Here is a 13,547-nt window from a genome sequence, read left to right as displayed (position 1 = left end):
TGACCCGGAGAAGGCACTCTACCCTTTTCCGGCTCAAGACCATGGCCTCGGATTTGGAGGCACTGAGCCTCATCCCGGCCGCTTCACACTCGGCTGCGAACCGCTCCAGTGAGAGCTGCAGATCACGTTCCGATGAAGCCAACAGGACCACATCATCTGCAAAAAGCAGAGATGCGATCCTAAGGCCACCAAAACGGATCCCCTCAACACCTCGGCTGCGCCTATTGTCCTTATTGGAGACAATAAGGACAAATTAATCGTCCTTATTGTCTCCAGGTGCATTCTGGGTAAAGCTTGTCACCAACATCATCATCAGTAACTTGGAAACAAATGGCAAACTAGCTAGAGCATTTCTACGGACTACGTTAACATGTTTTGAATTTGTGTCGTTTCATCATTAGTGACCAGTAGCCTGATGTTTCTGTTCTTCTCTTGGATTGTTGTACTTCATGTCAGACGGATTTCAAAATGATATAGTCACTCTCTCTGGTGATGAAACTTGTTAGTTCCGCTGTTGCGGGCATGTTCATGTTGTAAAGTTAAATTATCATGAGCTTTATTATTTGGGCCCGGTCATTAGCCCCGCCCCCCGGCCGACGCCGTCTTGTTCCGCTACCGCGTCACATGTTTGCCTGAGGAGCGGAGGCAGCAGTACAGTGTCTTGTCTGGAGCTTATTATAACAAAGTAAGTTCCATTTTAAAATGATTGTGTTTGACTATTTTTCATGGAGGCATTATTTTTCTGTTTACGCAAGAGTATCAATTCATATAAATAGTTCGCTTAACGTACGTTTAGTTGTTTGGATATCACGGTATGACTATTTATTATCCTAACCGAACATTGAAATTGTCAGAAAAATCTGGAGGCCATTGAGATAACATTTAGCTGCGGAGGTTGTTTTCTTTACGTTTTCGGCTGTAGACTGCAAAATGGGGGAGTGGCTGTGCTGGACCATTGCCTTGATCTAAGCCACAGATGTCAAACTCCAGTCCTGGAGGGCCACTGTCCTGCAACATTTAGATGTGCTGCTGCTGCTGCAACATACCTGAATACAATAATTAGGTGAATAGCAGGACTCTGGAGTACTTATCTACACAGTTAGGAGGCAATTGAGCCATTTGAAGCTGGTATTTTGTACCTGTGGCACATCTAAAAACTGCCAAAATGTTTTGTTCTTTGTTAGTGTGTCATGTTGGTGACTGAAGCCTGTTATGATGACTTCAACACATTTCTTCAGACAGGTTGGCATGACTTTTAATACTGTCCAATTTTTTTTCTATAAGCCGACTAATTTCTTTAGTAATTATTTCTGACTTTTTTATGCTTTATCTTGTAAACCGGGTGGGCAGAGTAATTTGAATGAATATGACGGTGACACACACAGGTGAGTCTGATTATTTTTGTTCACTTCTTTTTAAAATATTTATTTATTATCCTAGTGTTTCTGCTATATTTCCTGTTTTTCCTTCCAGGCTGAAAGTCTTCCTCCTTCATATTGGCGAAAACAAGAGCAGCACCAAAGACACTTCACCATCAGTGATCACAAGACCATCCATGGCTACTTCCAATGAACTTTCAAAGCACACTTCACCTTCAGTGCAAAGTACGATGAATAAATGACCTTTGTTGTATATTGCTGCCAGTGCTGTTTGATGTTGTTTTGAAATAAAAGTAGATTACATACTGCAACTGGTGCTAGTGTTTTTGTAGCATCTAATGTGGCATCTAATGTCTTTTAAAATGAATTTGGGGATTATTGATGGCCAGTAGTTTCTGGAGAAAAAAAGGCTTTAATTGGTGGTAAATTGACAAAAAAAGCGGGTAATGAGAGAAAAGGAAGACTGGGAAGCGAACCCACGACAGCCGCATTGAAAACTAGAGCCTCCATATGTGGGTTATGTTTAACCCCTGTGCCCCCACAGCACACCCTGCCAGTAGTATTTCAAAACTCACATTTCTATGTTAATATATAATTTACACCATTCTGTGTTAGATTGACATGTTCACAGTGTTAACTTTTGACAAAATACACTAGTGTCGAGTAAGTTAACACTGATGTGTGTTTAATTTCAACTACTGTGAGTGTTGATTCAACTATATCACAAATAACACTTTCAAAAGTGTAATTTCTACATCATCCAGAGTGGACCAATATAGACACTTTCAAAATGTTGAATTCAACTCTGTAGGAGTTGACTGAACACTTCCAAATTTGCTGTGCAGGAGCTGTCCACTGTACAAATTTTTTCATTATCCTCAATAACACAAAGAGTAAACGCTACAGCTACAGCTACAGTTTAAAACGTCCTTTATTTCTCAGCAGACAGGTTTAGCCATTTCTCTCATGTTAATGACTGTTTTACTTTCCAGTGGTGTTTTATGGTTCTTATGTTTTTCCTCTTTTCTCAGCTGCCCTCCATCTGTGTTCCCACTGAGGTAAATGGCTACAGAAAAGATAATGGGCTGTCTTCTGGCTTGGCCTGGCCTCTCCATCTTCTGTGGCTCTGACACCACATCGGGAAATTAAAAGAGAGAAAGGGGGAGGTGGAGAGAGAGAAAAGTCACGAGGGAGAGAATCAGAGAAACACGGAGGCAAGGGGACAGAAGGGGAGGAAGGCCTGTGCGGACGTGTTTGGGTGTGCATTAGTGATCAGGGTCAGTACATGACACTGAGCTCAAGGGCTCTTCAGAGGGACAGGGGGATCAGGAGAAGAGGCTGAGTGGACTGCCGCTAGAAGTCTAATCAGTTTTCTGGCTGCACTGCATGACCCAGCAGTGATGTCTGCAGTGCAATCCACGAGGCTGGAGGTTTGAAATAACAACGGTTTTCCTCTAGACGCTACTTCAGTGTGGCCTGCTTCATGTGTTTGGTGTTCAGAACTGTCCAGGAGAAATGTCACACTGAACCCGATGCTTGTGAATCATTATTCACAAGCATCGGGTTCAGTGTGATAATGCCCACAAGGACGAAACCTACACATATTTGGAAAGGTCTCACAAATAGCAGAAAGAGTGCAAAATATACAAAAAAAACACAGATCAGCCTCAACAAATGCTGTTTTTGTCTACATCGTCCTGCATCGATGACAGCTCACAACATTAATAACTTACAGTTTCCTCCTCTTGGTTTGCACTGAGGTCAGTGTAGGAAATCCTGTAGCTCTCCACATCAGTGTCTTCCAGCTCCCAGGATGCGTCTAAGCTTTGTGTGGTCTCATCACTCAGGTGAAGGTTTTTCACAGCCTGACGTGTCACTGTGGCATCAGAGAAAATCTGTTTAACTCATTTAAAGCAAAAGGCATGCACAAATCACTTAACATTTCAAACAATCATGAATTAGTTAAGTAGTCATTAAGTATAAAATAAATTGTACTGTATATAAGTCCATAGCAGCATTATTAAAACAGCCGTTTTTAAAAGCTTTTTGACAAGCAGGGATGGACGATGACAATGACAAGTGCAAAAACAAAACTTACAGATTCATGCTTAGTTAAAAACTTTATTCACAGGGAAAAAAGTTATTTAAAGGCACTTCTGACCTTTTGTATTGGATTAAACGAGTGGCACATATTCGTTTGCAAACAGATTCATTTACTTTCTATAAGTCAATGAATCAAGTCAAAAACTTACTTCAGATTTTTTTTAATAGCACTAGAGTAACGGCAACCTTAGCCCATGGACACGTGCTGGGAGGATTATTAAAAGAAAAGTTCATACAGTCATATATAGCTAAACTAAAAAAAAAAAATTAATCTAAATGATTTTAGGACAGATTGTGCATCACGGTGAGTCACATCTTGTTGGATGTACTTGGACGTTTATATATTAAAAAAACTCCCACTCATGATGTTTTCCAATAACACACATTTCCACCTTTGGCACTTACTTGTTTTTGTGGTATGAATCGTTGTTATAGCCACTGGAGAATTACAGAAAGTAGAAATCAGAGAACGTGTTACTGCTAAACAATGCCCTGTGCCAATAAGTAATCCAATTAGAGAGGAACCTGTAACTAATCATTGTTAGCAAAAATAGATTTCCTTCTGCTAAGACGAGACAAAAATCAACAACGCAAATGTCTTGATGAATGTCAAAACACTTTGGCTCATAAATTGAAAGTTTTGCATCAAAAAATTGTGGAGAAGGGAATAGCTATGAGAATCAAAGCAGAAGAGTCTTGCAGTTTGAAGACAAACGTCGATTCATTTAAAATATTAAAAGTGAATCTGTTGACACTTACATGTGGTTTCTATGACGGAGACTGTGTCGCTCTCAGATTCATCGTCAAATATGGCCGTTAACAGGACTTCATACTTAGTGGAGGGACTGAGACCGGCGAGAATGTATCTGTTCTCACTTCCACTCAATATCACCTACAATAAAATAATAATAAAAAAAACAGACATTCAAATATAATAGTTTATTTTTATCAGTACAAGATATTTAATTTAGCTCCCTTGCTGAATAAAACTATTTAACAGACTCTCAAAACAGGACAATTAATAATTTGTGGGATTTTGCTAACATTTAAAAAAATATTTTCAGGTGTAAACATCCAGATTCCATAACATTTTAAAATAATCATATTAAATAAAAAAAAATTTCTCAAACTGATATTTGCTTATTAATTTCTAACTATCAACCCAGAAATGTACATCCACTCTTTCAAGCTGAACACTATGCCCAAAGCCCAGCTACATTCATCTTCATCCAGCATTCTGCACTCTTCTGCAAATCGCTACAGGGATTGCTGGCAGTGTGGTTCTTCCATTAATGGCACACTAAGAAAGCTCCTCAAATACGTGTGTCACCATAAATTGTGCTTACGAGGTGAGACAGCACTCAACATTGGGTTCACAAGAATTAGATAAGATTTTAGCAATAATTCTGAGCAAACAAAGAATCACAATTTTTTTGTCCGCAAGTAAATGTTTTTCCATCTCTGAACTGTGTTAAACAGAATCTGTAATCAGTGTAGATTTGAATATGTATGCTAACCTAAACGGTATGTATTTTCTAGACACATAGTGCCATTTTATAGCACAATCAACTCACTACGTTACCTTCAGTTGTTATAAAAATGCTGTATAAATCAGACATAACTTTAAAGCAATTTGACTTCACAATTTAATGTCTTGAAATTGACCACCGTTTCTTTAAGAAGCTCCTGCTCTTTCCAACTCTCCAACGTCAGAATGTCAGAACAATAATGCTTCTTATTATTCCGTTCACAATAGTTTTCAGAAGCGCTGGGCTGAGAAGTAGTTCTTACAATGACGTAATTGCTGCTGCCACTAGTCTGTAGGAGCTGTGGGGTAGAGGAGCTCTGCAAGGCAGAGTCTCAGCTTGGAGACCGCAGCTCCAAGGAGGAGCTTTGTGAGAGCAAGCTTTTAGGCATCTTGAATGGTGGAGATGGGGGAAATTCAAGGATTCCTCAAATAAGGATCAAAGAATGAAAGCAACACTTCTGGTATGTTTTTGATGAGGGTTAACATTATAACATGATATAAAGCTCAAAAAGCCCCAAAATTAGATTTTACACAACACACCTTCTGCCCACTCTTAAAAACTGTTTAATATTTTAGCAGGTCTTAGAAGTCAAAGCATTTTATATCTTGAACAAGAAATAATTAAATACATCCATAATCCTTGAAGAATTTTGTCCCTCTAAACCACACATCAACTTCATTGCCATTTAGCACAACCACAGTTGTTAGTATTATAACGAAGCACAAATCTGGTGGAACCTCATTCTCTATTTCCTGGACATTCAAGTAAGCAGCAGAAAGCTGGTTCAGGGCACAAATGACATCTTTCTCTTTTTGTTTTTCCTAGCATCACCCTGTGACATGAAGCTGCCCTAGGCAGTGAGCCATATCGCTTCTATCAAAAACTGACTCTCCATGATGGAGGCGTCTGCTTGATGAGGCCACCGTGACTAAACTCCTCTATAAAAAGGAGTAATAAAACGCAAAGATGCCCAGAGTTGATGCACTCTGGACCCTCACAGGAACTGAAGTTTCTATCTATAAAAAGATGCAAATAGAATCGGAGATAGAGGCTTCAATTCAAAGTCAAACTTGTTACTTAATAATTGGATTATTGTCTCTTTATACACATCATAATCTTTAACTCTTTGCTGCAATGAAATAAAACAGCTGCTGCTACAAATGACAAAGAACCTAACATTTATTTTTTCATGAATAGAGGACGAACTCTATAAATAGTTAATAAATTACTGAATGGTAATTTCAACATTCACATGCATGAGCATCCATGCAGGTTTAAGGGTTTTGGGTGGAGGAGTGTTTTTGTAGCATCACAAAAGAGGGAAGGAAGGTTGGAGAGTACTGCCTTACAGCTATGTGACTATCTTTTGCACCCAGTTTATTATTAATTGGTGTGTGTGTGTGTGTGTGTAGGTGTGTGTGTGTGCGCGCATGCGTGTGCGCGCGTGCATATGTATGCGTGTGTGTGTGTGTGTGTGTGTGCGTGTGCTAAGAATGTGACCAAGAAAAAGAGTAAACCACATGTATCACTTTCTCTTTAGGCTGTCAGTATCCCCAGCTTATCTCTTCAATTCCCCAGGGTGGCATTTTCAGCTCTGATGACTCTGAGCAAAACACACATTTACACACACAAGCTCACACTACATCCACACAAACCCGGAGCTCTATCATTGCTTCGCAGCTGTCTCGAAACCCCAGATTGTGGTAATAAAACACCCGAGCCATTAATGTCTGGTTTTATTCAGCTTTCATATTCAACCATGCCAGGGGTTTTAGCTGTACTACCAGTAATGGTCTTAAGCTTCTGTGTAAGTCATTGGACTAGAGACTTCCCTCTCTCAAAGCATATGGAGCAAAGCCACTTATTCATCTACATATAAGACGAGAAGTGGACTAAATCAACCACGTTGTTGACAAAACGCATGTAAATGGCTCGGTCCTGGCAGTTTCTACTGCCATCTAAATATGTCAAATATCTGTTTTCACAAATCATTCTCAAGGAGTGTGCAAGGTACTGGATCGGATTTTAGGCAAAGCGAGTTTAAAGCACATTTATTTCAGCACAAAACAATTCAAAAGGACACATTTCACTTTTACTAACCTCCTTTGTATCACCACCAGAGAATGGTGCCCAGGAGAGTCTATAGAGAGAAATGTCTGTGGCCGAGTGATCCCAGCTGACTTTAAAGCTGCCAGCGTTGACGTCACTGGAGCGCAGATTCAGCGGACCAGGAACTGGAGCTGAAACAAACAGTGAAGTTCTCTTTCTGCTGCCGTTTACAATGATGTTGTGTTCATAATGCTGCAAGGTTATATGAAGATGTTTGTTAAATCAATTTTATGCTCTGTATGCTCATCTTACATGAGTTATTTTTTCACTTCCTTAATGTGAACTCTAATCTTCCTGGTCCACTCCATTACCTACTTCTCCACTCCACAAATTTTAAAGTGCTTGCATATTCATTTCAGGACATAAAACCCCTTTTCATAAACGTGGTCCATTAAACAAAGTTTGCTAGTAGATAAATAAAATCCTATATGGTCTTGAAAGGACTGCATGTTTTAGTAGTTGCTCGCCACACATACATTTTTCGAGCTGATGCAGCACTTAAGACTAACTGCTTGTAGCTCACAGGGATATTCCTACAAATCAATATGCGTTAGTGAAATGAAATAGTAAGGGACAGTAAAATTACCTTTTTATGTGACTGAGCTATAATGCTGAAGTGTAAATGGGGTTGGCAGGAAGCCAAGATGGCAGAAGGACCAGTAAGGGTTATAAAACCCAGCACCATTTGGCATTATAAGAGAAATTGTTAACGTTCTAATGATATTGATCAAGCTGTTTGTTGTAAACTGAGACAAATTTTTCTCAGCAAATTAAAACCTGCGCTCTCCATAAAGTGAACAATTAAAAAGATAGCAAAAATAAATATACTTAAAGCACTAAGCGTTTATAGCATGGGTAATTAGGAGAAATGTTTTGTATGATATGATAATATCTGTTATGGGGAGTTAGATGAACTAATTCTCTAACAAAAGATAATCAGATTTTGTTATCCAACTGTATAGGAACATACTAACCTGTCATTAAAGTATGACAAAATATTAGCAAAAACTACAGAAACGAAAAATAACCTCTACAAATAGTTTAAAATATTTTTTTAAGAACAAGAGAGCATCAGAAATTGTTAGTAGTGGAAGCAATTACAAAAATGGTCACTTAAGGTATATAAACATCTGTGATTCTTACTTTTAAAAGTTAATCGGAAAATGTTGTTTGACAGTGGATTGAAATGACAACCAAAAATTGCACAACTTTTGCAACATAAATAAAAACAGCTAACACTTAAAATCACTTAACCTTCTGAAGAGTTGCATTTCCTTGCACAAATAAAATCCTGAAAAGCGTGAGGTGCATTTCTATTCAGTCTCCTTCAATCTAATTCCCTAGAAAACATCCAGTGAAATCAATTGTCTCCGAATTATATAACTAGTAAATGGATTTCACATGCAACATTTGTGTGCACTTCACAAATGTTGCCTTTATGGACAAATGTGAAGAGGAGAGTCATTGGTGAATTAAAGCCGTGAGAAGGCCTGTTAAAAGTTTGTAACAATCCATGTATCACAAAAGCAAACGTGACAGAAAGATATTTGGCCAAAACGATGAACAAAATGTAACTTTTTGCCCAAGTATGTCTGCAGTGTTATGCAGTTTCTTTCAGTAAAGATGGTCGGAACAGATAGGAAAATAGACGGAGCTAAATACAGCCCAGTGCAGGAAGAAAACCTGCAAGAGGCTGCAAAACACTTCAATCTGGGGTGCAGGTTCAGCTTCCAGCAGAACAACGTACAGAGAAACTGACCATTGGCATGACTGGAATAAAATCTCAGGCTTTGAATGTGCGAAGCCAGTAGACAAATAATCCAAAAGACCAGCAGTGGAAGGGGGTTCTGCAAACCATAGAATTAGGGGGCTATATACAAAAATACATATAGGGGGCTATATACAAAAATACATCACTCTTCTTACATTTGCAAAGAACTTAAAAAAAATAAGTTTTTTTTTTTCTCTTTGCAATTTGAATTTTAAATAATTGTATATAGAGGCAGGTTATCATGTAACATGAGTTAGTTTTAATATTGATTGATATAACATATCCTACGGATAAATGATTACAAAAACAGTGATGACTTATTGCCTATATGTTGTGATGCGCAGTGAAGGTTTCTTACTGGTTGTGAAGCCATCAGTCAGTGGCTCTGACTGGCCCTCATTGTACAAAGCAAAGATGGCCACCGAGTACTCCATGAGGGACGCCAGGTCACTGAGGTCATACGAATTCACTGGGCCCACCTTTGCCTGCAGAAAGCAAATACCTGCATGATAACTTTAATATAGCAAAAATTAAAAGATTCAATCAAGGTAGGTAAAATGACAGAAGTAATTTTAATACAAAAGACTCGAGGGATCAAGAACATTTGAAAAGAATAAATTAGACGCCAACAGCCTTTGGGTTTCTGAAATTATAAACAGAGAGAAGCAAACACACCTCCTTTGTGACCAGCCCGTCTGTCATGACCCACATGATGCGGTAACCTTTCACCCCATCAGGCGGTGAGTCCCAGCTGATGTGGGCAGAGTTATGAGTGATGTCTGAAAACTGGAGGTTCCTGGGAGGGCTCAGAGGTACTGGCAAAAAATAAAGCAAATATAACAGCATTACAGACATCTGACATGTTTTACATGCTTACCAACCAAAGGCTGTTGAAGACACCTTCATCATGACATTACAGGGACTCAAAATTAATCTTCTGCCTGCAGATGAGTCTGCATTTATCAAACTACAAATGCAAAGCTGATGTCTATGAAGCTATTGTACAATTTGTATGATTGGGAATGATCCAATTCTGCTCATTTGCACCCTTGTTCTTAATACATGACGACTTCTGCCCCTTGGCAACATCCTCTAATGTTTTATAAGTATAACCTCCGAAATGAAAACCAGAAGATTTAAGAATAATAGTTTATTTTCATCTTTGGCGGTGATAATGTGGCATGAATTCCTCCATGCCTGATGACATTACGGTGGGGCAGCTTGTGCGTGCCGCAGTGCTGAGCCACAGAACCGTCAAGGAAGAACCCCAGTCGAATTTATCACATCTAGATTGACTTGGTTAAAACTCAGTGTAAGAACAAATTATGTGTAAAAACCCTGAATTTACCTTTAAGAGAGAGAGAGAGAGAGAGAGAGACACACACATTGATATACACTCTTTAAAATTACTTTATTCAGCCAATGAAACTCAATTCTCAATTCACTTCAGAACTTCTCTAAGTAGTTTCTACTTTAAGTTTATTTATGTTCTGTTTTTATATTTATTGACTCACTGAAACATGTGTGTTTACTAATAGATTAATTATTGATTTTGTTTGCAACCTGGTCTCATATAATCGTTCAATTTCAATTGAATTCTTGACTTTGTGATTCTGAGAAAAAAAAAACGTTTTGTAATCCTCTCAGTCCTTTCGGTAAAATATGCATTCAGGGCTCAGTGATTATGTTAAATAATTACCCTTAGGATAGATTTTGTTCCGATTTATGGGACTGACAGAAACATATATTTTGTTAATGAGACTTCGCACACAGCAGACTAAGTTAGATGTTGCTTTCAGCTTTTAAATCAAAGCCCAGAATGTTATGCCGAGATCACACTGGGGTCAAACTTAAACCAACAAAACAAAACAAAATAAATCTCAGTTTACTTGAGCGGGCATATGCATTACTCACGTGTTGTTTCCTGATTTGTTTTGGGGTCACTGGCTTCTTCTCCATACATAGCATAAACAGTGACGGTGTATTCAGTGTCAGGCGTCAAGCCAACCAGCTCCACCTCTCTTACGCCATCAGCTACATTAATCTGAGGACAACACTTGGAAACAAATAAAAAAAAGAAGTTAACTTTGCTGGAGAATTTATAAAAACTTGGCATTCTCAGCTTTTTGCTTCTTGGCCGACCTCGTTATTTAGATTTCCATCATCTGTAATAGGAGCATACAGCAGCATGAAGCCTGAGACTCCATCCACATGGCTCCACCTGGCCTTCATTGTGCTGTGAGTCGCATCGAACAGCTGGAGGCTGGTGACTGACGGGAGAGCCACTGCACACATGGACAGACAGAAGCAGGACATCTGAACAAGAATAAAACAATATTTGAAACCAGGTATTGAACAATGTTAAAAAGATTAATGTTTATTTTCCGATTCAAGTCTTACTGTAAGAGAGGAAAGCAAGATTAGACCTTTAGGGTTTTGCAAAACTCAGATGAGATAAAATTCAACAGTTTGCATGCATTTTAAATTGAATTTTACAAAATGACAAAAGAAGATCCTAAAAACAAAATCTGCATTGCCATAGGCTTTGTTACTAATCTCTTTTCTAAGGTGTTGACTTTTTTTTTTTTCCATATGTCTAAAACTAAACTTACAGGTAGTTTCTGATCCTCTCAGAGCTTCACTTGCCTCGTCCGTGTACACAGCAAACACGGCGAGCTGGTACTCAGTGAGAGAGCTGAGATGCTGTAACACCACTGAAGTCTCACTGCCAGCCACAACAGCCTGGTGTGCAGGAGAACGAGTCAAAGCAGGAAAGGTGGATGAAAGGGACAAAAGTATGGAAATGAAAAGGCAATGAGGAAGGGGAGGCGTAGGCAGAAAACAGCAGAGGAGGGCATATTTGATGTATTAAAACAGAAAGAAGGGGATAGTATGTACTATATGAGGAGGAATTACAGCATTACATAAAGATCTAACAATATTTATGTTAGATATCAATACCAGCTCAAATTTTTACATCAGTGCATCACCTAAACATTAGCCTAAACAAAAACAATGAAAGTCATTCTCAGTTTATGCATTTGATAAAACTAAAAACAAAACAAAAACTTACTACCACAGTCAGAGGACATCATTTCACCCTTTGACAAGGTTTAGACAGAAAACACTATTGTCTATTGGATGTACTAAATTTTGCTCAGGGAGCAAACAAGCGCCCGCATGTACAGGACTATCAGTTTGTGTGTGCACTCACAGTCTGTACTGACAAACAGGTTAATGTAAATGGAGAGATACAAGAGGTACCAATGAGGAACACCATCAACATGTCAGAGAAAAACAAAAGAGCGCAGTGCCCGTCCTCACTCTACCAGCAGCGTTTCTAAAGGTTTCTCCTTCCACTTCCACATATGCTACATCCACAGATTACAAGACAAGACAGAGCTTCACACTATCCAAGAGTCTGCAATGAGGCAGCAATTTCTAAATTGCAGCAACACAACATAAAGATAACTCATTATATATAGTGATGTTCTCATAAAGCAACGTGGCATTTACCTCCTGAGGTTCTCCTCCCTGAGCCGGATGGTAAACCACTCTGTACATCTCTACGTTTCCGGCTGCCGGACTCCATGAGACCCGAAAGCTCTGAGCCGTGACCTCTGAGGTTTCCAGGTTGAGCGGCATTTCCATTTTCTCTGGTGTAAATTCTGAACACAATATATATGTAAACATAAAGACAAGGTGGAAGAATGAAAAAATAATGCACGACATTCAGTGCTTTAGGCAATGGTGAGGCATTTATGGTCAGACAATTCTAGTACCCAGAAGTTTACAGAAATTTGTTCGTTTTAATACCTGCAGTAAAGAGAAAATACGTCCCATTTATTTTCTGCACTTGTGCATTTTACAAAGAGTTCTTAGGATGAAAAAATTATTTCACTGCCTTTCCAGCAATGCAAGCATATCTAGGTGCAGAATCAGAAAAAATACCATTCGGTTTCTGTGCTCTTCCCCTGTACAATAAACCTGAGTTGTGCAGAATCTGTTGGGCCCTTTAAATGAGGACGAAACAATTTACAGTTTACTGCAGTTTATGCAAAAGGATCAAGGATCCTATCTACATATCATATTTATGCTACATCTGCATCAAACTCTTTCTTTTAATGTGGTGCGTATTTTATCTTTATTCTTGATCATTTCTAGTTATTAATGTAATTTCCTTTACCTCTGTCCTTACATTTTGTCTCTTTGTGAAGTGATTCAAATTAACTTCAGCTGCCACACTGATAAACTTGTCTGGCTTTGCTTTGACCTTCGTATATTTGGGATTAATGGTTATGTAAGGTGATGTTATTATTCTGGATGCCACCACAAAATCCCTTATCTGTGGTCTCTGCAGGCTCTCTGCCTTTCATTCCTGTTCCTTACTCTGCTTGATGTCTTTGTCTTGCAGCTCCACTTGTTCACACACCGTCTTTGTCAGTCCCTCGACTATCGAACTCATAATGTTGAAGTCAGCTACATTGTAGACATGAGTGTGATGCGGCTCTGAGGCGATGGACCGCAGCTCGATCTCATCAGCATTCTTTACACCTACGAGAGTAAAGGACATGTCATTGGTGGAAAAGAGTCAACTGCAGAAGCAATGCTTGACTTTTCGAGTCTGATTGTTTTAGCCCTAACGGACACCGTCTT

General features: G+C 38.9%; 1 protein-coding gene across 5 annotated transcripts in view; it reads right to left on the bottom strand.

Moving 5' to 3' along the window:
- Window positions 1-13,547, bottom strand: part of col14a1a (collagen, type XIV, alpha 1a) — a 123,487-nt gene that overhangs the window by 68,326 nt on the left and 41,614 nt on the right. For 4 of the 5 annotated variants that reach the window (XM_081616797.1, XM_008432272.3, XM_008432271.3 and 1 more), the window contains 11 exons: window positions 13,281-13,445; window positions 12,408-12,559; window positions 11,504-11,633; window positions 11,034-11,176; window positions 10,806-10,947; window positions 9,567-9,706; window positions 9,250-9,376; window positions 7,112-7,251; window positions 4,242-4,374; window positions 3,888-3,920; window positions 3,113-3,255 (listed from right to left, as the gene is read on the bottom strand). In XM_081616797.1, coding sequence (XP_081472923.1) covers window positions 3,113-3,255; window positions 3,888-3,920; window positions 4,242-4,374; window positions 7,112-7,251; window positions 9,250-9,376; window positions 9,567-9,706; window positions 10,806-10,947; window positions 11,034-11,176; window positions 11,504-11,633; window positions 12,408-12,559; window positions 13,281-13,445 — 1,448 coding nt within the window. The remainder of the gene's footprint in view (window positions 1-3,112; window positions 3,256-3,887; window positions 3,921-4,241; window positions 4,375-7,111; window positions 7,252-9,249; window positions 9,377-9,566; window positions 9,707-10,805; window positions 10,948-11,033; window positions 11,177-11,503; window positions 11,634-12,407; window positions 12,560-13,280; window positions 13,446-13,547) is intronic. The other variant, XM_008432273.3, reaches the window with a different exon arrangement.

Source organism: Poecilia reticulata, chromosome 16 (assembly GCF_904066995.2).
Source record: "Poecilia reticulata chromosome 16, P_reticulata-male-v2, whole genome shotgun sequence".
Classification (NCBI taxonomy): domain Eukaryota; kingdom Metazoa; phylum Chordata; class Actinopteri; order Cyprinodontiformes; family Poeciliidae; genus Poecilia; species Poecilia reticulata.
This window is presented reverse-complemented; position numbering and strand designations above follow the sequence as displayed.